General features: G+C 50.5%; 2 protein-coding genes across 3 annotated transcripts; both read right to left on the minus strand.

Annotated features, from left to right (window-relative positions):
- Positions 1 to 7,528: 7,528 nt before the first annotated feature.
- On the minus strand, positions 7,529 to 8,655 carry LOC309582013 (TLC domain-containing protein 5-like; the record flags this gene model as incomplete). The annotated part of the gene is made up of 2 exons (XM_082296982.1): positions 7,529 to 8,067; positions 8,457 to 8,655. The coding sequence occupies 2 exons, from the start codon at positions 8,653 to 8,655 to the stop codon at positions 7,529 to 7,531; spliced, it is 738 nt and encodes a 245-aa protein (XP_082153108.1).
- On the minus strand, positions 8,649 to 17,291 carry LOC309582014 (TLC domain-containing protein 5-like; the record flags this gene model as incomplete). Of its 2 annotated transcripts, XR_014227082.1 has the most annotated exons (3): positions 8,649 to 8,661; positions 15,668 to 16,504; positions 17,096 to 17,291. XR_014227082.1 is itself a non-coding variant. In XM_082296983.1 (2 exons), 2 exons carry the CDS (start codon positions 17,289 to 17,291, stop codon positions 16,002 to 16,004), a joined length of 699 nt encoding a protein of 232 aa, XP_082153109.1. In that variant the 3' UTR covers positions 15,492 to 16,001. The 2 variants fall into 2 exon arrangements, 1 of the variants encoding a protein (XP_082153109.1); XM_082296983.1 differs by lacking the exon at positions 8,649 to 8,661 and having other exon boundaries at positions 15,492 to 16,504.
- Between the last annotated feature and the right edge of the window lie 3,345 nt (positions 17,292 to 20,636).

Below are 20,636 nucleotides of genomic sequence, written 5' to 3' on the forward strand. Positions count from 1 at the left end.
TCCGGCCGCCCCGCCCCGCCGCCGGATCCCTCCGCCGGCTGCCCTCCTCTTCCTCCTCCCTCTCTTTTTCCTTCTCCTCCTTCTCCTTTTCCTCCTCCTTCTCCCCCTCCTCCCTCGCAGCCCTTCCCCCGGTCCCTGCCGAGGCCTTTCCCCTTCGGGAAGCCTTTTGCAGAGCCGCGGGGTGTTTCCTTCTCTTGCCGTCTCCGCTCGCTCGCAGCCGCTCCTCTCTCACCGTGTGTCCCTGCCGAAGAGCTTTCCCTCACCCTGTATCCCTAACCCGAAGAGCTTTCCCTTTTTCCCGTCTCCATTCCCCATCTCCAGCCATCCATCGCCCGGCTTTGCCGTGTCGCCAGCGATGAGGGCAGGGAGCGCCAGCGCCTGCATCTCCATGGAAAATGTGACACCGACGAAACTTACAGCAGAAACAAAATAAATAAACGGCGAATTAAAAGATTAGAAGTGCCAGGAGCTGTGCAGCGCCGGAGCCTCAGGCAGTCCCCGGCTGCGCTGTTTGCTCCCAGGCCTTTCCTGGCTCTCTTGTCCAGTCTCGCGTTCCCTGCATCTCCCACACACGTTTCGTCAGGAATTTTTCTCACAGGTTAAGGTCAACACAAATCCGAGAACTGATCCCTCCCTGCACATACGTTCTGGAAACACTGAGACCAAGGGTCTGCTCCTGCTCCCCTTCAAAACCTCCGGTACGAAAAGATGAGCAACACAGGGTATTTGGGCATTTAAATTTCAGCAGGTGTGGATTTCCCTCTCCTCAGCCGCAGCCTCAACACAGACACATCCTTGCTGTAACTCCCTGCCATTTATGCCACGTACCACACAGTCTAAGAGAGAAATGCCTGTCTCGAATCTACACAGAATCCCAGAATGGTTTGGGTTGGAAGGGACCTTAAAGATGATTTTGTTCCAACCTCTGTCATGGGCAGGGACACCTTCCACTATCCCAGGCTGCTCCAACCTGGCCTTGGACACTTCCAGGGATCCAGGGGCAGCCCCAGCTGCTCTGGGCACCCTGTGCCAGGGCCTCAGCACCTTCACAAAGAATAATTATTTCCTAATATCCCACCTAAACCTACTCTCTGTCAGTGCGAAGCCATTCCCCCTTGTCCTGGCACTACAAGCAACTTGTTCCCAACACCTGGAAATAACATATCTGTCTTAGAACTTCAGGAAACTTCCATGCTACTGCTCCAGAAATTAAAGCTCGTGAGCAGCACAGATGTGGAATGAAGAGCAGGATGTCTCCACTGCCAGTAATTCCTGCCCCCTCTGCACAAAGGGACTTGTGGAACATCACTCTTCCCTACCGAATGCCAGCAGACTAAAATAACCTTATTAGCTAATCCAAATCATCTAGGACACCATGCTTCTTCCCTTTAATTAATCCTGCCGGGATGTAATTCAAAGCTGGGACACTGGACTTGGAAAGAGGCTGGAAAACAGGCTCTGGAAACTCGGGAGCAGATGCCTTGCTCGGCACACAGGACCATACCTTGCCTGAAGCTACATCCAGGCCGCTGCCGCTCTGGAACACGGAGCTTTTTCCTGCTTGGAGCGAAGCGAGCGTGGATCAGGAAGCCAGCAGACTGTCTGAGAGGCTGAAGAATTTGTTGTTTTGGTGAAGTTCAGAGCAAAGAGGGGAAGCGTGGGATGAAATCATTTTCTACATGATACTTCACATATATACGCGGGACACTTATACTTCCTTTTTTGGTTTCCTTTTGGGGAAAATAGAGGCTTGGGAGGAAAAAAAAAAGTGTGGGAGTGCAAGACAAGCAGCCACGTCTGCCTCTCCTTCTGCAGCTGTGTGCAATACAGTCATCAGTGGTGATGAAGTGACTGGATGCCTCCATATAGCTATATTTATTTATTATATATCTCTTTATTGCATCTTCTGTGCAATAAATCCCTCCCTGCTTTTAACTTTGGGAACATCGAGTACTGTGCCTGGAGAGGGGAAAGCTCCTGGGAGATCTGATTCATGGCAGGCCCAGTATTTGCATATTAGGTCTCAATGCTTTTTTATTACTTTAATTATATTTTATTGTGCATGACAACATAACGAGAACAATTAGCTGGAGGAAATCCTAAGACATAGATTCTGAAACAGTGACTGCTTTTCTGCAAATGCTGATTTTTTTTTTGGTGGGAGCTGACTGCATACTTAGATTAAGACAGATGCCTGTTTATGATAATTCTGGTTTACAACCTGAAATATGGGGTGGGGAAATCAATATGCAATTATACTGTGCCAATTAAATTTTTTTTTTTTTTTGGTCGCTCTGAAGTTCTTACTTCACCTGAATTTACACACAGAACCATCCCATGGTGTGGGGGGTTGGAGCAAGATGACCTTTAAGGTCCTTTCCAACCCAAACCTAATTTCTCTAATTAACCTCATCAATCTATTTTTCAGTCCAGAGCACAGCTAAGCAGGACCCTGAAGTGGAGAAGGTTAATTCCTATGGAGTAAAACTTATTATTTTGCCTTAAAATAAAGGTCAAATCCCTGGCGGTGCCTTATAGGGGCTCCTGTAAAATCAAATTCATAGAGGAAGTGTTTATCGAGGATCCTTTGGCCAAATCCCCCTTTCCCAGGCTCGCACCGAGGAGCTGTTGCCATCTGCTGGGAAAGCCTCGAATGGCTCCTCTAACCTGAGCTCCCGGCCAGGTAAAAGGTGAGGAATTTGGAAAAAGGAGCATTTCCAAGCGCTTTAGGATCGTGGAGCTCTGGAATGCTCCGAGGGGGTTTGCACCGCTGTGGGCTCAGCATAAACAGAGATAAAAATCAGCAAAAGGTGATGCTTCAAGATTTTAAGTGTGGATAAATTTCAGAAAAATTTCAGTTTGTGTTTGAGATGGGATAATCAGCTGAGTTTTACTGAGCTCCGCCACAAAAATCAAGTGCATGCAGACTCTTCTGCTCCTTAAAAGTGATCAATTTAAAGCCAGTGATAAAATGCCCAGGTATTTTGAACTGTTGTTTACACTCACCATAAAATGCTCAGCCAGCTCCTGGTTTTCTGCTGCTTTTGGAAGCCAACAGCCAAACCTTTACACCTTGCACAGCTGGAGGGGAAAAGCACAGGAGAAACGATTCCAAGTTCATTTCCCAAAGGCACCTAGAAATTTGTGACTCCTGAAAAACAGAGAGGACCTAATCCCAGAAAACACAAACAAATTTGTGCCGTGCTCCACATTTCTGTGCAATTTCAAAGGTTTTTGCATCTCACACCTTAAAATGGGCACCAGATTCTCTCCCTACCACTTGTCCTGCACCCTGGAAATGCACCCAGGGTTGGTGTGTGCTTTTAGGCCACTTGTGACACAATGCTTTGCTGATTTTGAGACACAGAGAGCCTAATCTATCAGAGCTTCTACACTGACAGCTTATTACAGTCCCTAAACCTGGATAATCCACGAGGCAGTCAGCATTTTTATAGCACTAAGCTTTCTTTCCATATCAGCAGAATTAAAGCAGCAACCTTTGTAAGGGCAGATGAAGCTGCTGGACATTGTGCCCTGAATTTCCTTCTCTTTCTCCATCCTCTGATTAAAGAGAGGTACTTGTCACCGGGGTAAAATCTGAAGAAATGGAGAACAGAATTTCTCTTCACATTTGAGGATTGTGGCACTGAACACATCTTTCTTAACCTTCTGACACAACACAACACGAGCACTGCTGAAAAGCTGCCGTTACTGCTTTACAAAAGCTTTCTCCATGTACCTCAAGCTGTTCTAGTCCTTCTTAAAATAATCTTCTAAAGATCCCTTATATTGCCAACTTACCTGCTGCCAAACTGCCCCTGGAACTTGAGGCAGACAGGGCATTGATTTCTTCGGACATGGCAGACCCTGTGGTATCGATGTAATAGCATTTCAAAGACTTAAAATGCTGCTTTCACATCAGTGCCTGGACTATTGCTGCAAGGGAATAAAGCCTTGACTATTAAAAAATTGCAATTTTTTCAAGTACAAATAAGGAGTTCAGCTACAAAGAGAGGGCAGACGACTGAAAGAGGAGGTTAATTTTACAAAGCTCAACTGCAGGGCCAGCAGAAGAAGCAAAAGACAGGCAGCAGGGTTGCCTGTAAAGAAATAATAGGTTGATAAAAAATGAAATTAATTGGGTGTAGAGAGGGAGATGTCACTTTTTTACAGACAAAGCACATCTGACCACTGACAATGCCAGATTTTGTCATTCCTGGAGACACGAAACCTGGGAGACAGTTGCAGCTCTAAAGCAAAGCTTCAGAACTCTGCTGTACTTTCTTCCCTGCTTCTGGAACTACCTCAGAGGTTCAGCAAAGTCCCAGCACAAATTCTTGCAGGCCCTGAGACCCCTCCACCCCCAGGCTGGGCTCTGTAAACAGAACATCTCCAGAGGGCTCAGCACTGCTCAGCAGCTGCTCCCCAGCCCCCTGGAGGATTTTAAGCTGGACTTAAGGGTTACGTGCAAACAACTAAATTGGCTTAACTATTTATAGAAGCCAAGACTTTTAGCATGCTGGATCTCTGGCCATCAGCAAGCAGAGTGGCTGTTTACCAACACACCACCACAGGGCTTTCCTAGGCAATAATATTAATTTATGACTGAGATGAGCTCACAGTGTGGAAACACAGGAGAACCTTCTCCCTTGGCATCCAGGGCATGGAAAACAAAGGGAACATTTTTGCTCCATCCTATTGAATCACTGAATCTTTTAGGTTGGAAAAGCCCTCCAAAACCATCAAGCATCAACAGCACCCAAAGAGAGAAAACCAATTCCTCATATAATTAAATAATCTTTATTTTTATAAAACATAATACAAAGCATCTACACCATTCACTGGTGGAACATTAGTTGCTATTACACAGTAATCCAGACACAAGTTATTATTTCACACTAGTTCTGCAGTTTCCTCTCACAGTTTGCCCTAGCCACTATGGACTAGCCTGAGGACAGGTCCCACCCTGTGCTCCACAGCTTGGAATTTGTACTTCTGGGCCTGTGATTCTATGCTGGAGCCCACTCACTGGGCTATGAGGCCTTGCTCTACCTCATAAAGCCATTCCTAATTGCCCTTTTGTTTTCTTGTTTACTTTCTAAAGCCTCAGAACTGAGCAGTGCTCTCCTTCTTCCAACCAAGTTTCCCCTCAGGTCAGAAAAGGGGACCACTCAACCACTATATTTCAAAATACCTTCAAACAGGTGCTTCACAGATACTGCAGTCACTGCCATCCTCATCCACCTGGGCAGGGAAGGGCTGTAACCCCCTAAAGCTGCACCCCAACCCTCAGCAAAGGTCAGAGTCCAAACCACCAGGGCTGCTTTGGAAACTCTTCATGGTGGGCAGGTCAGCAGCTCACCAGAAATGACCAGCCTGTTTTCACCTCCATTTCTCCAGGACTTGCTGCTGAAAGCCCTCATTCCCTGCTCAGGCTGGTGGTTGAGAATCTTTTGGCTCCAGATTCCTTGCAATCCTGACCAGGGAGAACCCACCAGACACCTTTTCCTCAGCTTGGGGGTCCCTGTGAAGAAGCAGCAGTACAGCTGATCTCCACCTGCATGTCCAGTTCACTCCCTTTGACCCTGCCCTTAAGCACCTTTGCAAAACACCTCCACTCCTGCTTTTGGGATGCTGGGAAGTGCCACATTCAGGTGACAAAGCACTGCTGATGGCTCACAGCGGGAAGTGCTTCACTCAAAGCAACTTTTGTACAGCACAGCGTGACACAAACCACCGAGAAATCATCAAAGGTGGCTTGGTGCTAAATGGAAACACCCCACGAGGTAGGTTAGACTGGACCCACTTCCCAAAGTGGGTTAAGTTGAGGCAAAAAGGCTCCTGGGTGTGCTCAACAGAGCAGCAGAGCTGGGAGAAAGACCCAGCAAGCCCCAACCAGCCCTTCTTGTCTCCTTTCAAGGCTTGGTCGTGCTGATTGAGTCAAGTTTCCTTTCCAGGACCAGCTCATCAGCTGGCTCTGCTCATCTGAAGGGGTTTTTTGGGGGTTCTTCAGGTCTTTGGCTGCAGCAGGCAAGGCTCTAGCAGAAGGGGTACCTGAGCTGCACTGGAGGCTCAAAGGAGATGCTCAAAATCACAGCAACAACAAAGGAACGGCTTAAGAACATGCAGTGAAATAAACTCCAGAAGCTGCCAGCTGGGCATGGTTTTTCCCTGCAAATGGGAATAAAGATAAGGAATGCTTATTTTTTTCTCCCAGTCAGGTTTTTTTTGCTTAAAAAAGACCAGATTCTGGGCCTCTCATTTCTTTAATTACTAAGCTGTAAAATAAATCTCTCTGACCCTCTAAATGTTCACTTTTAAAAAGTGACTCAGACCCAGTCAGAGGGAAATCAGAGCCCAGGGGTCAAAGCATCAATTCAGATGAAGGAGAGCCAAGGTCAGTCTGTGGCTTCCACTGGGCAGATCTGGAGCTGGGCAACCAGAAAACCCAATTTGGATTTGGGGCACAGCTGAGGGAATTTTGGGGTTCTGCAGGCAAAATCAGGGCTCGGCTGATCAGCAAGAAAACCCCTGACTGGCAAGCCCTGATGGGGCTTCTCAAAATGGAGTGTGCTGGTCACCCAAGGATCTAAAAGCAGTGTTTGTAGGGGAGTTTTAACAGTCAAGGATGAAGAGGGAAAAATCAGGAAAAACTTTCCCTTCTGGGGTTGTGTCTTTGGGTGTGTTCACAGAGCACCTAGTCCTGTACGGCGCCAGTGCTGATTAGAGCTTCTGGACACTACAGAAAAATAAGTTATCAATATGTTAATAAATAAGTTATTAAAAGGAGTTAGAAAGGGTAGGAAACAACAACCTACCTAAAATACTGATTTTTCTAGAGTCTCACTCTAGCTCAACCACCAAAGTAGTTTCTCCCAAGGGAAACACAGGGATAATGAACCAAGTGCAGATAACAACCATCACTTTGCATTATATAGCACCTCTCAAGTAAAAATCTGAAAGTGCATAACAGATGGATCGGCTCCATCACCCCCAAGTCACAGAGGGGGAATTAGGCACAGAGTCAGAGTTGTGTGACTTGCCCAAGGTCACACAACGAGATGGTGGAAGAGCCAGGAATCCCAGCTTGGATGCAACACTAGAACATGCTTCTTCCTACCAGCATGAAGAGTCACTCTAGCTGCCTAGACCGCACAGGACACTGGACATGGAGACCTAGTGTTACCTCCTCCTCTCTTCCAAGATCCTGAAGGAGTTGGCTACAGACATCACTATTTACACCTGCACTGCTGGACTAGTCATGTTTAGCCTATAAAATTAGCCCTTCTTTCACTCATCGTTCAGGCTGTGCTTACGTACACCCCGAGCCAGCCTCTGCCAGGCCAAACGCTGCAGATCCAGTGAATCCATGGCATAGCTCCATGAATTTCAGTGGAGTTACGCCAGGGATAAATTTGGCTCCAGAATTGCTAACGTGCGTTGGCTCCTCTCCCGACAGTGGCATTTCAGGCATGATCCCCCTCCTTGCCAGCCCGTGAACTCAAGGAAGTCTTTGCTCAGCATCCACTCAGTGGCTTTTGAGGTGCCCGTTGGTTTTCAAGCCCAGCTCGCGGTTCCTGCGGCTCCTCCAGGCCTGGTACTTCCTCATGCTCTTCCTCCGGGCGAAGCGGCAGATGCTGACCATGAACGCCCAGGACACCACGTACATGATGACCCCGCCCAGCTTGATGTACCAGCGGGGCCTGGGCGAGGCCAGCTCGCAGTACATCAGCCAGGCGCCCACCCCGATGCGCACGCCGGTGAAGAGCACCACGAAGAGGAAATCCACCACGTCCCCCGTGAAGGTGTGGTAGCGGCCCAGCTCCTTGAGGAACCAGCGGGCCTGCAGCAGCGGGTTGGTGATCTCGCTGCCGAAGATGACGGCGTTGACGTCCGCGGCCGACTCGCCCAGGGCCAAGGAGGCGGCGATGCCCACGATGCTCACCAGGTGGTGGGCCAGCATCAGGGCACCCTCCGTCTGGAAGTACACACACCAACACAGGTCGAAGATGAAGTAGCCCAAGCTAAGGCACAGCCCATGCACCTGAAGGGTTGTGTTGGGTGTCCCTGAAACAGAAAAACAGAGCTTTAAAGCGTGGGGGCACTGAGCGGGATGTGAGATGGGGAAGGGGTATTCACCTGCAGCGCTGGCAGGCTGGTGTTGGCTCGCACTGGTGACAGTTCAGCCACAGAAGTCCCCCAAGTCACAATACCACGGTTGTTAGCCCAGCAGCTGCACACACGTAATGGCCACACAAAAGGTCACACGCTCTGCCAAAGTGCAGCTGGGGAGGGGCATTACACCAGCAAATGCAGTGCCAGGCTCTCCATTCCTCTGGGGCTTTCCACCAGAAAGCAGCTCAGATATCACTGCAACCATCATCCCTCAAGCAGGCTGGGGACTGAGGTGTAGGAGAACCCCTGGGGGAGGTGGGATCACCGATTTCCTCACTCACCTGGGTGACTCAGGGGCCAGGGGCCATCGATGAAGCCAATGTACGCAGACAGACAGGTGGCAAGGATGCCGTGGGTCAGTGTGACCAGCCTGCAGCTCCACTCGATGTTGCGGTGCCTGTAGCGGTGGCAGAACCACTTGTAGAGGCAGAACCAGGCCAGAAGGCTGCAGGCTGCACGAAGGGGCAGCGGGAACAGCATCCTGTCCTGGGAACAGCAGGACAGAAGGGGTCAGAAAGACAAAGTGAGCAGGAGGTCGAGCCTGTGGCGGTGTCAGCACAACCCAGCACGGCTTTGCTCCGTAACCATCCCAGCCCCGAGTGGGCAGAGCTGCTTCCTGATGGGGCTGCTTGCTCCTGACAGATTTTTCTCTGCAGAGGAACTGTGTGAAAAGCACTTTGCTCTCCTTTCTGCAGACTTCATTTCATCCTTACTGGCACCAAAACCTCCAAATCTTTTGGATGCAAAAGAGTAAGAATCTATGACCATAAAGATTTTTTTCAGCAGTATTTCTTTAATACATCTTCCCTCACACGCTGTGCAATAATCTCTCAAACAAGCAAAAGACAAATTGCCAGAACAAAACTGAAGCACATAAACACTTGTGGGTGTTGCTCAAACCCTCCAAATACACATTACTCTATTCTACCCCTCGTTCATATAATGCCTTCCCATGGAATGTGTGTCTGACTCCTCCTGAGCTGTCAGGGAAGTGCAGCAAAGAAGTTGAGTCAGGCTTTGATACAGGAGTTTCCAGTTGTGCAACAGCCAAAGCACCACTGGTACCTGCTGCCCAACGCTGGCCCCACTCCCAGGGCTGGGGAGCACCAGAGGGACCTCACGGGATGAGGAGTCACAGCTGCAAAGCCCAACCTTCCTGTTTGGCCTGTTGGAGCATTCCCAGGAATGACTGGAGGCTGGGTAAACAAAACCATTATGTTTTAATGGGCCTTGGGAACATGGGGAGATGAAATAGGGATGGGATTAACTGCTCTGAGCGGGAATTTCCATTCACATCCCTGGTACTCGAGGTCCACACTCAGGGCAAATAAGGGAAGGAGAATTCTGATGTGGCAAAAGGGATTGACCAGCTGGAGAAGGCTGGTGGAAAGAAGAGGAATGAGTTTTAAAACTATTGAGGTGCTTTCCACACTTGCTCATGAAAAAGATATTTCTCCATCCCCTGGAAAAAAATCACAGACTATCCTGAGCTGGGACCTACAGGGATCATCCAGTGCAGCCCCTGGCCCTGCACAGACACCCCAACAATCCCACCCTGTGCCTCAGAGTGCTGTCCAAATGCTCCTGGAGCTCTGGCAGCCTTGGGGCCGTGCCCAGCACCCTCTGGGGGAAGAACCTTTCCCTGAAATCCAGCCTAAACCTCTCTGACCCAGCTCCAGCCGTTCCCTCAGGAAGAAAGCAGGGAGCTTTCTTCCAATTGCACATCAAAAACCAACATTTAATGGCTTTAACTCAAAGAGGGTAAGTATATATTAGATACTGGGAAGGAATCCTTCCCTGTGAGGGTGGGCAGGCCCTGGCACAGGTTGCCCAGAGCAGCTGTGGCTGCCCCTGGATCCCTGGAAGTGTCCAAGGCCAGGTTGGAGCATCCTGGGATAGTGGAAGGTGTCCCTGCCCATGGCAGGGAGTGGAACAAGATAATCTTTAAGGTTCCTTCCAACCCAAACCATCCTGTGATTTGTCTTCAGCATACACAGTATATGCACACTAGAAAGGCCAGTATCATTTAAAAACCAGCAATAATTATAGAACAATAAATAATTCTATATAATATACATATAAAAACTAAAAAAATAAATAAAATATGATCATATATAAAATTATGTATTTCCCTATATATTATTTTATATTATTGCATATAATATATCCAATATATCTGTTATACATAAAAGAGATTATAATTTGTATCACCCGTAGCAATGAGGCCCTGAATGAAAGCAGCCTCTACAATAAACACACGTGCCTAAAAACCCGGTGCAGAACAGCCCGAAAGCGATTAAAAACCAGACGGGCACCTCCAGCAAAGCACCGCTATCCCGTTATCCACCTTTTTTTCAGTCCAAACGGGAAAATGGAGGAGCTCACGGACCGTACCAACAGCACGAACCGCAGCCCCGGGGCACCGCCTGCGCCGCGCCCGCCCCATCCTCCCGCATCCCGCGGGATGCAGCGGCCCCCGTGCCCACCCCATTGTCCCTCCCGCATCCCCCGGGGACGGGGACAGGGACAGGACCCTTCCCCAGCACCCACCTGCCGGGCTGCGCTGCCGGGGCCGCCCCGGAACACGGAGCGAGCGGCGGCCGAGGGGCACCTGGCGGCCGGGAGGAGGGACGGCAGCGATGGGGATGGGGATGAGGAGGAGGAGGAGGAGGAGGAGAAGGAGGGAGGAGGGAATAGAGCGGCAGGATGGTGGGAAGGGCGACCCGCAGTCGCCGCGGCTTCGCAGCGCATCCCTCGGAAGCCGCCCCACACCAGAGCATCCCTGCCCTCCTTGTTGCGTCATGGAATGCCCGGAATTCCAAAGGATGGGCAAGGATCGTGAGCCAGCTCCTGGCCCTGCACAGACACCCCAACAATCCCACCCTGTGCCTGAGAGCGTTGTCCAAACGTTCCTGGAGCTCTGGCAGCCTTGGGGCCGTGACCATTCCCTGGGGAGCCTGGTCAGTGCCCCACCACCCTCTTTTCCTAATATCCAACCTAAATCTCTCCTGGCACAGCTCCAGCCATTCCTTCAGGTCCTGTCCCCGGTCATCAAACAGCAGAGATTGGTGCTGCCCCTCAGGAGGAAGCTACAGACCCCAAATAGCCTCCTCCAGGTGGAACCAGCCAAGTGCCCTCAGCCACTCCTCGTATGGCCCCCCCAGACCCGGTCGTGTCCCCACAGGGCACAGGGAGCATCGCTGTAGCCCGAGGACACAGAAATCAGTCCCACACCCACCCCCGCTCCAATCACCACAGAGATAAGAGGCACAAAGCACACCCGGGGTTTGCTCTCCTCACGGCCGGGCAGTGCCTGACGAGTACAGACCCTTCTGCAGAGCTTCAGAGCTGTGCCAGTGCAGCAGCAGGTCCAAGGTGACATCCCCCGAGGAGTTTTGTCAGCTGCAGCAGCCTGGGAAAGCTCACACCCTGTCCTGGACATCCCCTCCATCCCCACTTAGGCAGCAGTTACGAAGCCCAGCAATTTCTTCTCTCTGCAGGCATTCAGCGCTGCCCATTCTCTCTCCTGCCTTCCACATCCCAAATTCAGGGTTTAAGCAGGACACCTAAAACAGCTACAAAAGTTCCTCCACCTTTCATAAGTTACAGTCAAAACAACCTCTCACACCCAAAATCGTGGGTTTGGCTTTTTTCTTCATCCCGTCAAGTTTTACCTTTTGAAATGCAGGCGTTGGGAGTGGCTTGACTTGCCTATTACAGCGCTTCTAATTAGTGCTTTCAGCTGGGTATTCAACAAGATACAGATCTTACTTTTCCAGTTTAGGCCAGGTACAGGTTCCTGCTGCTACAAAATGCTCATCCTTCTGCTATTTCAGCACGTCCTCACGAGCATTAACAGTGCATTTGCTCCTCTGACAAATCTGAGGTCTCATCCTGCTTCCCTCCACCTTTTCTGGCCCTCCAGTAGCATCAGTAACACCTGAGAGGGAGCTGGTTTAATATCTAGCTTAGGTCAAAGAAAAGCATGGACAGACAGAGCATTATAGGGCTGATGTTTTCACATTAGGAGCACGTTTAGATGCAACATGAGGAAAAAAGTCTTGGTTGTGAGGGTGGTGAGGGGCTGGGATGCAATTCCCAGAGAAGCTATGGCTGCCCTGGGAGTGTCCAAGAGCAGGTTGTGGAGCAACCCGGGATAGTGGCAGGGGGTTTGGAACAAGATGAGGTGATCTTTAAGGTCCCTTCCAACCCAAGCCACTCTGGGATTCTATGAGCAGCCAGGAAGAAAACCAGAGATGTTCACATAAGAGCCCTGAAAGCCCTAACAAGGCACAGACCATTTAATGCAGGAGGTGCAACGCAGAGAAGTTGTGGGTTGGCTTTTTCTCTAGCACAGACTTTGCGCGGTGAGGTGCAAGGTGGCAAGTGAAATCATCTCCCTGTGGATTGTACCAGAAGTGAGGTGCAGTTTATACACCAATTTTCCTGTTTGCTTTGTGCAGAGTCAGCCATTTCAATGGGCTGTGCTGCACTGGCTCGTTGGGCCTGCAGATGAACAGAGTTCAGCAAAACAGCTCAGGGCAGGAACCTCTGCAAACAGTTGTTTGCGCACTGCTGCCTCATTTAGTACAGCCACAGCCTCCCCCAGCTGCACATCCTTTCCTCTGATCTCCTGGACCTGTTCTAACCAGAGCTCACAGCACTGAAAAGCATCACAGAATGTATTTGTTATCTTACCCCCACTGGGAAACTCCTTGTCCACAATTAAACTGGGAATAAACACAAACTGGAAACCTGGGAGTTCAACAGGCCGTTGCTAAAACCCAGTTTTTGTGACTGTAAAAGCCCTCAAGGATATTTGACAGATGAAAAGCAGACACCTGCATTAAAAATCCCATTCTTTGAAATAAGAAATACAGTGGGATAGTGGAGCTGGATGATTTCCTAGGATCACATTAGAGGGTTTAGCACTAAAGCTCTGCTTGGGTGAGATGTGGCACATGAGCAGCCGAGAGCAATTATTTTGCTTCAAACCTCCCCAGGTAACTCTGGTTGCACAGAAGCCACCTGGGTGCACTGGGATACTGCCCCAATACTGTCCCTCAGCTGAAGGAAAAGCATTTCCTTGCTGGAAGCCAACCCAGGCTCTCCTCCACTCCAGACAGCAGAGTCCTGGCCCATTAGGAGCAGGTTCCCAGCCAGAAACAGCCACTCAGCGGTGACTTTAGGACATCTTATAACCCCCAAGATGTTCTCATGCTTTTGATCGCTTCTCCAAAAAGAACATAGCCAAGTCACCCTGCAACCCTTCTGAACTGGTCATTGCCCCAGTGAAACCCAACACAGAGAGGCAGAGTAAAAATAAAAGCCCCTTGGGATGTAGGAGACCATGGCCAGAATTTAGGTTATGTAGGTTCTTCGGGAGCTTGGGGTTCAGTCTGGACCGGGCGGTGACGGACGGTGACGAGAGATCTCTGCAGTCAGATCTTGGAACACGCGGTTTATTGCAAAGGGCGTGGGTACAGGGGCACTGCTTAGAGCTGCAGCTGGCAGCTCTGAGCAGGCCCAAGAGAGCAAGAGAGTAAGCGGGTAAGTAAAGAGAGGAAGAGAGAGGAATGAGGGTGAAGAAGTAGTGAGAGAGAATGTGTGTAGAGATGAGAGTATAGTAAGAGTGTCTGAAGTCCTGGTTACAATACAATAAATCATCTTCTGTACTGAATATTCTAATTGTCACTAACCAATCTAATACAAGATACAAATCCTATAGCATTTACATACAGCCTATAAGAGTTCTTATATTACCATAGAGTGTTACATCTTAACTTCTAAAAACTACTCTTTGGACCCCTTCTGCTGAGCTAGTAGGGTCTGCTCTGACCCTTGGACCTGCCTGCAAGCAGAGGGTATTGTTCAATCAAGAGGGGATTACCTTCAGTCGGCCATACCATTGTTTTCCAGTTGTTCAGTAACTAAGACTTGGTATCTCAAAGGTGGCTTTCATTTCGATGTCGCTTATAGTTTTCATATTCCCAAAATCTTTTGTCAGGCAATCATATTTATAAGGCTTCCCTGTTTCATCTTCCCCAACAGGTTATTCTTGCACCCACCGAGAGCAAACCCCTCAGTTTGGTGGCTCTTAAGCTCCCTGCAGCACTGACTCATTGGCAAGGCAGGTTGTGGGTGCATTGCTCACAAACCTGAGCTTCAGCTGACCCTCACCTGCCCTTCACAGCTTTAGCCTGACCTCCAGAGCTCCTGGACTCATTTCCTCATCCCCTCTCTCCTTCCTGAACTGCACAAAGGGAATGAGTGACTCGGCATCCTCAGCCTTCCCTCAAGCCCCTTTGCCTCAGCCCTCGCTCTGGCTGCCTCCTCAAGACCCAGAACAAAAGAACATCACAGCAATCGGTTCTTTTTCAAAAGAGAACATGACTTTATTAGAATTCCCTTCACTCAGAGGAGTTTTTGGAAGAGCACAGTGACCCGGGCAGGTGCCCACACCTCAGGAGGCCACTATGGCTCCTGCTTTCCTAAAAATACTGGCCCAGGAACTTGCCTGGGTTCACAGCTGCAATGCTTTCAGTGGATGTGTCAAAACTGAGGTTACTTCAGGTCATTTTTTAATCTCTGCAGACACCTTGAGGAGCCCCAGCCAAAGGCTGATATCAGCTCTGAACAGAGCCAAAGTCAGTGAGATAAGGGGAGTGGAGGAGCTGCATCCACACTGCTCCCCTCCCTCACCCCTGCATTTGCTTCTCAGCTCTCAGTGAGGCTTTTAGAGGAGACTAAATCTGAACTGTGGCCTTAAACAGAGGGAAATTCACATTAAAACCCCAGGGAAAATGTCAGAACACGATTCTGAGAGGTAAAGAAAATGAGAGAGCTGTTCCATGCTCCGAGGCCTGCTGGTGTGGAGCAGATGTCACACTGAGATCTGCCTAAACATTACTGCCACCCTTGGAAATTGTCACATATTTGACTCATTAGCCAAGAATTCTGCTTAAGTGGCTTGTAAATGAGCCAACCCCAGGACAGGAAGAGCATCCAGAGGGGCTCTTTGCCATCCTCCCTCTCCCACAAAAAGCCTGATTATTCATCTTAAGCAATCCAAGTCCAGGCCAACACCTGCTCGTGGAGTTTATTGGCACAAGTCTAATTCCTGACTCTTGTTTGTGAGGACCTGAGTCAGTCCCAGAGAAATCACTCTGCTCTGAGATCAGCACCTGCCCCAATGCGTTAAAAAAAAGAAAAGGAAATGTATCATTAAAAACCACGAGGTAAAACACTGCCTCCCCTCGAGTACCATCACTTCACACTCTCAAAGGACAGCTCCACTACACCCCTGCAAGCACTTCAGTCGTGTTCAGAGGATTTCACTCGAGTACTTAGCCAAGCACATTGTCCAAATCCAGGATTAAGGAGAGCGAGGCTCAGGAAACCTTTGCCAGGTCACTCCCCTTACCCAGCCCCACTGGCAGGAAAATGGCATTTTTTCTTATTTGATTTTCTCTACGCTGTCAAATAACTGTACCTTGGAAATGAGGACAGAACATACAGACTGTGCAATTATTGGTTGCAGACTGATCAGGTCTGGCATTGCCACCCTCCTCGAGACTGTACCATTGCTGGAGAAGTCAGGGAATCAGCGTCAGCTTCCTCAGGTTTCCACTCAAATCCCTCTCCTCTCAGCTTTTCCATGTTTCTAGCGCCGATCCATCTCCTCCAGGGGCAGCAGAAAGTCAATTCCTTGTCATTTTTAGGAGTTCTTTTCACAGGAACAAGCTCCAGCAGCCAGGCCCCAAACGCAGGGGATTGTCCTCCACAACCCGTTAACGAGCAGCCAGGAAGTTTCCACAGGTGCATTCCTACTCCTGGAAAGACTGTGTGTCCAGGGAAGGGGGTTTTTTCCACACTTTCCTCCTTACAAAGCGACAAATCTCAACCATGAACCCCAAGGACACCACGTACATGGCCAGGCCCCCAGCCTTGAGGAGCCAGTTGGGCTCAGGGGACGTCACCATCCCGTACACGATCCACGCTCCTGCCCCGATCCGCAGCACCAGGAAGAGGAGCACGAAGAGGAAATCCACCACTTTTCCCAGGGCGGTGTGGTAAGAGCCCATTTCCCGCAGGAACCAGCGGGTCTGGAGCAGGGGGTTGGTGATTTCACTGACAAACACCACAGCGTTCACTTCCGTGGCGGATTTGCCCAGCCCCAGCACCAGGATCATGCCACAGATGCTCAGGGTGTGGTGCAGCAGCATCAGGTCCCCCTCTGTCTGGAAGTACAGGCACCAGCCCAGGTCAAAGATGAAGTAGCCCAAGGTCAGGGACAGCACGTGGATCTGGAGAGGGGTGTTTGGTGAACCTGGAATGGAAGATGTGCATAAGCCTGGGGTCGTATTAAAGATATTTTTCTACTTTATAGACCAGTACAGGTCAAGTATGCTTCTCTCCTCCTGAATTTCCAGCCTTATCCTATAGGCCAAGTGCCAAGAATTAAGGATATTTGGTTCTACTTCCCCTTCACACCCCAGCCTGCCCCACTGCTGCTTCTGGCCTTTTAAAAAAGCCAGGCCTCCATCAGCAGCACTATCTGAGATTTAACGATAGAAACCAGCCACCAAAACCCTGCAGCCAAATGTCAGGAGTTAGTACACCCTTCACGATGTGAAAGCACTTTGTTCTCCGTGCATTGCTACGCCTGATGCTGCAATAAACTCAAGCTGCCAACCTGAAAGCTTCCAATTTGTACACAGATAAACAAAAAAAAAACAAACAAACAAAAAAAAAAAAACCAAAGAACAAAAGGATGAACAGCGAGAAGTGAGAGAAAAAGAAGCAGCAGAATTAAACAAATTTTTGCTCCCAACACACACCTGGAAGAGGAGAGGAAATCAGCCCCTCCCTCCACCTGTGACAGAGCCACAGGTGAGCACAGGTGAGACTCTGCACATACCTGCGTGGGTCAGGGGCCAGGGGCCATCCAGGAACACGACGTAGCCAGAGAGGCAGGTGACAATGAGCCCGTGCAGGAGGGTGACCAGGCGGCAGCTCCACTTGCAGGAACGCTGCCTGTTCCAGCGGCAGAAGCAGCCGTACAGACACAGCCAGGTGACAAAGCTGCAGGTCACCTCCAGGACGATGGGAACCATCCTGCTGGACACGGAGGGACAGCGTGAGGAGGGCAGCAGCCCCCTCAGCAAGCCATGTTCATCCACACCATCCTCCGTGTCCACCCCAGCACATCCACGGAAAACCCCGACAGCGGGGAAAAGCCCCGCAAACAACCGAAACGAGCAAAACAAACCTCGTCCCCCCCGCCCGTGAGCGCCGCGCCCTCCCGAGCCCCCTCAGCACCATTTCCAGATACCCAAATCCCGAAGGGAAAACCACAATCCCAACCCTCCCGCTGCCAAAGCGTCTCTGCCCCCGGGAACCAGGACACGTGGGGGGACCGGACCCCAGCTCGGCACGGGGTTGGGGGGTCCCCGATACCCTGAGCGCCCCCAAATCCTCACCCCGCTCCGGCACCGACCCCGCTCCGGCTCTGCGTGCCCGGCACCTGCGCCCGGCTGGGGCTGCCCGGGCGGGGAGGCGGTGCCGCCGCTCCCGGAGCTTTTCTATCGTCCCTGCCCTGCCCCGCCCTGCCCGGCCCGGCCCCCGCGGGATCCCCCGGGGATGCTCCGCTGCATCCCCGCTCGCTCAGCCCCGCTTTACCTGCCCCGGAGGCGGCCAGGGATGCGCGGAGCGGAGCTGCGAGCCCCGGGGCAGGGCCGGAGCCGGGGCAGGGCGGGCAGGGAACGGGGAACGGGGCGGGGGAGCGGGGACGGGCGGGTGGTGCCTCCGCCCAGCCTCGGCTCGCCCGGCTGGAGCCGCCCCGGAGAGCGCCCAGACTTTGTTTTGGTTGGGTGTTTTCCATTCTGGTGATGGAGAATAAAGCTGGATCACGCAAGCGGGGAGGTGCTGTTGTCCTTTTTTTTCCCCCTTTATTCTTTTTTCCATTTATTTTTTTTCCCCCGAGTGTCCTGGAGTTCTCTTTCGATCTTTCAACCAGGTGGGGGCACAGGGACCACCTTGGTGCTGTCCTGTGCTGGTGGCAGGGAGGGGAGGCTGAGACAGGAGTCAGAAAGCTCGGGATAGGCTGGGTCCGGGGCTGGGAGTGGTGCTGGACACTCGGGGCTCAGGGAGATGTGACACAGAACGTGCAGAACAGGATGAGTGAGCCAGGAGCTGAGCTGGGGCCAAGTTCAGGGCTAGGAGTGAGTAACCAGGACAGGGCTGTGCTTCCGCCAACCCCTGCCAGCCACCTCGGTGTAAGCACTGTGTCACTCCTGACTCAATTTACTTCAAAATCGGAGATTGTGGCCCCCAAACAACGCAGATTTTCTCTACAGCCAGAGCTCTGCACTGGGAGTGAAACCACCGAGGGCATGAGAGCCATTCCGTGGTACCCAAGGTCTGCCTCGTGTGTGCTGCACTCCAGAGGAGGCTCCTCAGAGTTAGACATTCAAATATCCTTTTAATTGGATCGTAGATTATAGGTTGCTCTTATATTTGAGCTAAAACTTGCTGGGTTTTGTCTCCTTTCCTGCTCTGAGAAAGGGTGTCCCACTGCAGTTTGAGCATTAATCCCTGCTGGCATCTGCAAATCTGAGCCTGAATTGAAGCTAGGATATTAAATTGGACTGTTAGGATCCATGTAATTCTACCAGAGCTGCAAATCCCAAGGCTGTGAGCATCAGGAATGATGAAGGAACTTGGTGGCATCATTTGGACACTGAGAAATGCTCAAAATCTCCCTTCAGGCCACAGGGAAACCTGGGAAGGAGAAGGAATATTCTCCCAGCTTGCACTCACTCTCTTCACAGGGGGAAATCAGAGGAGGAAAGAAATGAATGAACAATAAAAGAAATTAAATAATAACAGCAAATTGTTAATTTTGAAGCTCTCCCCAGCCTTGCTTCAACTTGGGCACTGCTAAATGCCAATTTATGGGGTATCCCAGCTCCTGGTCTGCAGCTGGAATTGCCACGCAGCTCTCCTTGGAGAAGAGCAGGGACAGAGAGCACGGAGTGGTCCAGGCACAGGAGCTGCTCTGGTGACAGCTCAGCTTGTTCAGGAGGTCACCGAGTTCTCACACGGAGCAATTGCTCCCTGCATTGTTTCTCTGTGGCTGTGGGAGGTGACTCTTGGTCCTGGAAAGCTGGGATTTCCTGCTCTGTTTACTTTGAATCCCTTAGATGCTCTCCTGCAAGGCTGGAAGCGTTCCTGGACGGCAGGGGAATGGAGCTCTTTCCCTTCCAACTGGAGCTTTTTGTGGAGCAAACAAACTGCTGGTGTTTGTTTTCCCACTCAGGGCCGGTTTATCAATAAATCCCAGGGATTTGTCGTTGTGCTTATAAACTTTGTGGAGGAGATGAACCCTCAGGACGTGTTTGCACAACACCTGGCACATGATCTCAGCAGAAATATCAACGTGCAGGTGCCGTTATTCAGCTTTTAAGACATTGGTGATTTCCCTCCCAGCTTTCAGAAACACTATTCCAAAGTTTCTGCAGGTGGGAGCAAATTACTTGGACGAATTCCTGAGACCCCAGAAGTTCTTGTCAGTTAACAGCCAGATTTGGATTTAATGTATTTTCTCAAGGCTCTAAGAGTATATGGAGGTACAGTAAATTGTAAATGGAGTATTGGAAATAACTGATTTAATGTTGTTTGTGGTGTCTTTTGCGCAAGAGGCTCACAAACCTCTGCAAGTCTGGACCAAGTCACCAGACTCTGAAGGAAAAATCCAAATTACTGCTCAGCTCCCAAGAGCAGGAATTACTGGGTAAAATGTGCAGGCAAAGGTTATGAAGACAATCAGTGCTCACTCATCCTCATCCCACCAAATCAGCACAAATCTCATTTGTGTTCATGGAATCAGAATTTCCCCCAAGGTTTAGAGCAATAACAAGACCTGGACACAAGTTTTGCAAAAGACAGGTTTTTTTGGTTGGTTGGTTGGTTGGTATTTTTTAAAGGAAAAAATAAGAAGGCTCTAAAATACTTAATTAAAAAAAAAAAAAAAAAAGGAAGGGGGAAAAAAAACAAAAAGCACCTTTAGAAAGGGAGCAGGAGGCGCAAAGCAAGTGGATCGGGAGCCTGGGGAAAACCAAGGCTCCCACCCAGCCACGGGGCTGCGGTGAAATGAACTCAAACCTCGGCTCAGTTTGGGGGCTGTGCGTGACAGGAAGAGCAGGAGGGACCCTCCTTCCTTTTGGGAAGCTCTGGAACGGGACGGGGACAGAGAGAGAGGAGAGTCCTGACACGGGAATCCCGCCCGGGAGGATGCGGAGCTGCAAGCAGAGGAGCCATGCGAGGACAGCAAAGCAGGGGCTCGCCCTGGAGCCGGGCACAGGGGGACAGTGGCACTGTGGGGGCTGAGGGGAAGGGGGACAATGTCACTGTGGGGCTGGGGGGGCCTCGGGGAAGGGCTGGGCTGCAGTTTGAGTCCC

Source organism: Coloeus monedula, assembly GCF_965178545.1.
Source record: "Coloeus monedula genome assembly, chromosome: 25".
NCBI lineage: Eukaryota > Metazoa > Chordata > Aves > Passeriformes > Corvidae > Coloeus > Coloeus monedula.